The sequence below is a fragment of the Helianthus annuus genome, chromosome 2, assembly GCF_002127325.2.
Source record: "Helianthus annuus cultivar XRQ/B chromosome 2, HanXRQr2.0-SUNRISE, whole genome shotgun sequence".
NCBI classification, from domain to species: domain Eukaryota; kingdom Viridiplantae; phylum Streptophyta; class Magnoliopsida; order Asterales; family Asteraceae; genus Helianthus; species Helianthus annuus.
This window is the reverse complement of record NC_035434.2, coordinates 38,763,815-38,767,650: the sequence shown is the minus strand read 5'-3', so window position 1 is coordinate 38,767,650 and position 3,836 is coordinate 38,763,815. Positions and strand designations below refer to the sequence as shown.

Genomic DNA, 3,836 nt, shown 5'->3' with positions numbered 1-3,836 from the left:
AATTACATGAAACGGCATTGGATTTATACCGCCGGTAAGTTGCGAAATACCGGTATGAACCGGTGTACCGTACCGGCCCAACGTAAGTTTTGGGTTTGTTTTTACAATTTGATCAGCCCAATGTAAGTTTTGGGTTAATAATTAACCTAACAGCATTTTTTATTTTCTTTGGCATAATGATAATCATCAGTCGATCAAAATTCAGTCGATAGTTTTCAAGTGTTCAACCCTTCATCTTCTTCAACTCTACACTAGTCCTTTCCCTCATTTGAACTGGTAAGTATTAGTGTACTACAGTCTCTTTCAAACATGCAGGTTTAATGGGTTTTAGTATGTAGGTGTTCATATGATTTAATCTTTCAAACTTGATGGAATATTGAAAAGCATATCCAACATGCAGGTTTTAATAATGAATTGATGGAATATTAAGATGTAGGTTGGAGTGATGTGATGTAGGTTGGAATTGATTTATTTTTTTAAAATCATATCAAAAGCCGATGAGATAGTAGGTTGTTGATGTGATATTCTTTATGAGTTTTTTATCTTATTTATTCTTTTTAATATGGAATTGATGGAATATTAAGATGTAGGTTGTTTATGAGTTTTTTTTATATGTAGTGACATTTTTTTTTAAATAAGTTTCTTGTTATGTAGATTATGGAAGATAACCAAACTGAGCCACATGTTCAATCAAGTTATAGATCAAAATTAGATAAAGTTTGGGACTTTGTAACTTGTCAAAAAGATGAGAAAGGTAAGACGGTATATATATGTGATTTTTGTCAAAAAATGGTGCGTGGTGGCAGTATAACGAGAATGAAGTGACACCTTGCGGGCATTAAAGGTGATATAGAACCTTGTAAAAAGGTAACGGCGGATGTTCGTTTTACTATGCAAGGACTTGTTAAAGAAATTGAAGTTAAAGCAAAAGGTAAATCTACTAACATTGGATCTAGTGTGGACGTCTTAGATGACGAAGACGTTGAGGAAATAAGTGACCAAGCACAAAAGGGAAAAAAAAGAGTAAAATCAAATGTGCATCCTTTCTTTACAAAAACTACAAGCGATCCTTCTCAACCTACTATTAGAAAAGCTATGCAAAGCAAAGAAAAGGTACATGAGGTTAACTTGGCTATTGCTATGTGGTTCTATGACGCATGTATACCTATAAATGCTTGTAATTCTCCTTATTTTCAACTAGCGGTAGATAAAATAGCATCTATAGGATAAGGTTACAAAGAACCTAACTATCATGCTTTAAGGGTCAATCTGTTGAAAGATGTAAAAACATCAGTTGGGCTAATAATAGATTCATATAGAAGTGACTGGGTTGAAAGTGGTTGCACGATTATGAGTGATGGGTGGCGGGATATTAGGCATCGACATTTGATTAATTTCTTAGTTTATTGTGAGAAAGGAATTTCATTTCTTAAATCTGTAGACGCATCTGATATTGAGAGCAATACTGTGAATTTGTGTAATTTGTTTGCTGAAGTTACGGAAATGGTTGGGGTTAAGAATGTAGTTCAGATAGTTACTGACAATGCTGCTAATTACAAGGCAGCTGGTAAAATGTTATGTGCAAAATATCCTTCAGTTACTTGGACACCTTGTGCAGCTCACTGTCTTAATCTTCTGTTAAAGGATGTTTCAGAGTTGGAGAATGTTGCAAAGTTGGTTAAACTTGCATCTAGGATTACTGTTTTTATTTATAATCATAAGATGCCGTTGAATTGGTTAAGAAAAAGAGAGGGTTGGACAGAAATCATTCGTCCAGGTCCTACCCGGTTTGGTACGACCTTCATTGCATTAAAAAGTTTGGTAGATCATAAAAATGACTTGCAAGCTCTTGTCATATCTAATGAATTTAAAAAGATGTCAAAACTGGGGAATGCAACTGGATGTAAAGAAGTTGTGATGAATGAAACTTTTTGGAGCAATTGTTTGATTACTGTGACAGTAATGACTCCTTTGTTGAGGGTTTTGCGTTTGTGTGATATGGATGAAAAACCTTCTTTGCCATATGTTTTTGAGGGGATGATTCAGGCAGATAAGGGAGTTAAGGCAATATTTAAGGGAAAGGAAGATTTGTATAAGCCATATACAGATATAATCGATGCTCGATGGAAAAAGATGTTATGTTCTAGTATTCATTGTGCGGCATATTGGTTAAATCCAGCTTATCAGTATGACAAAGAAAATCTTTATAAAGGTAAAGAAGTTTTCAAGGGTGTTCTCGAAATGGTTGAGAAGAATTTTTCGGTTGATGAGGTTATAGATATTACAACGACTTTAGGCAAGTTTCGTGATGGCGAAGAATGTTTTGGTAGGAGTAGTGCCGTTGCTTCTCGTAAAGCAATTCAACCCGGTAAGATAGATATATTTTTCATGTTATTATTAACAATATTAGTTTTTTATTTGTTATTGTTTTGATAACTATTTTCTTTTGTAGCCGAATGGTGGAGATTATTTGGTGGAGATTATCCGTTAATGCAAAACTTTGCCGTTCGAATATTAAGTCAAACCGCATCTTCCTCTGGTTGTGAACGTAATTGGAGTATCTTTGAAAGGATTCACACAAAAAAAGAAATCGGTTGGAACATGAAAGACTAAATGATCTTGTGTTTGTTCATTACAACTTGCGTTTACAAAATAGGTACGATATCTTGAATTCTTTAAAATGTTTATTACATCGTAATTTACTTTATAAGTGTTGACATTTGGGTAGTTGTTTTCGTAGACTCAAATATGCTAAAAGATCCTATGACCCAGTTGATTGTGAAAGTATTAGTCATGCGGAATTTTGGGTGGTTGAAGAAGAGCCGGCAGGAGAACTTCGTAACGATGATATAGATAACATGTTTGGTGAGGAAGATCATAACCCGGTTTCTCAAACACAAGGTTACTTATTATATATGTCACTTATCTTACGTAAGTTTAATATATTATGATTATTTGCAACTAAAACTTCTTATTTAATAATGTAGGAAACGAAAATAGTTATGCTCTAGTTGATGAGGATGGTGACGATAGTGAATTTCATCTTTTAAGCGACCGGGAACTTGATGCATTCAACACTCCAATGGCTTAAACTTTGTTGGAAAGCTGAATACTTTTGAATCATCTTTTTTGTTATGGATTAACTTTTGGATTGTTTTTAATTTGTTATAATGCACTTTGGATTTTTTTTTTTTTAGTTAAAGTTGTAATTTATGAAATTATACAGTTAATTAGTTAACCCGGTTGAACCACCCGGTTCAACCGGTTAAACCATTTTTAAGCCTAATCCGGTACGATTAAAATACCGGTTTTTAAAACATTGATCACGACCACTGCTCCACCATCATCATCATCTGTGATCACATCACCAAAACCAAATTCACCACCAAAAACGGCCACCCCATCATCACCTCCTGCCAAAAAGCAGAAGACAGCAGATGTTACAACATCTGCTGTAATGACAACAGTGGTTGAAACACCAGTGGTTTCAACAACTGTTAGTCAACCACAAATCACCTCTCAAATTACTACCATTCCAACCCCAGCTCAAATGCAGAACACATCTACTTACACATCAGTAGTTGTAATGACAACAGAGGTTGAAACATCTTTTGTTTCAACAGCTGCCAGTCAGTCACAAACCACTGCTCTCACCATTCCCACTTCACAACCAGCAAAGCTCTACACCAGAAAAAGAAAACTTACTCAGGCAAATGAGGACAAATATGATCCCATTGCTGCAAAATATCCACTGGAACTAGAAGCCATAAAAAAAGAGATGAGACAGTTCTACACTGATGATGATCCTTCAAACAGAAGATTCCCTTCACTCATAG

General features: G+C 34.9%; 1 protein-coding gene across 1 annotated transcript; it reads left to right on the top strand.

Moving 5' to 3' along the window:
* Positions 1 to 1,350: 1,350 nt before the first annotated feature.
* Positions 1,351 to 3,091, top strand: LOC110880768. Its single transcript, XM_035980743.1, has 4 exons — positions 1,351 to 2,368; positions 2,453 to 2,548; positions 2,773 to 2,901; positions 2,988 to 3,091. Exons 1-4 carry the CDS (start codon positions 1,351 to 1,353, stop codon positions 3,089 to 3,091), a joined length of 1,347 nt encoding a protein of 448 aa, XP_035836636.1.
* Positions 3,092 to 3,836: the final 745 nt, after the last annotated feature.

Excerpts from the sequence above, each read along its gene's own strand:
- LOC110880768 (XM_035980743.1), top strand. The coding sequence starts at position 1,351 with ATGAGTGATGGGTGGCGGGATATTAGGCATCGACATTTGATTAATTTC. Across the intron at positions 2,369-2,452 it reads TCGTAAAGCAATTCAACCCG|CCGAATGGTGGAGATTATTT; the intron begins GTAAGATAGATA and ends TTTCTTTTGTAG. Across the intron at positions 2,902-2,987 it reads CCCGGTTTCTCAAACACAAG|GAAACGAAAATAGTTATGCT; the intron begins GTTACTTATTAT and ends TTAATAATGTAG.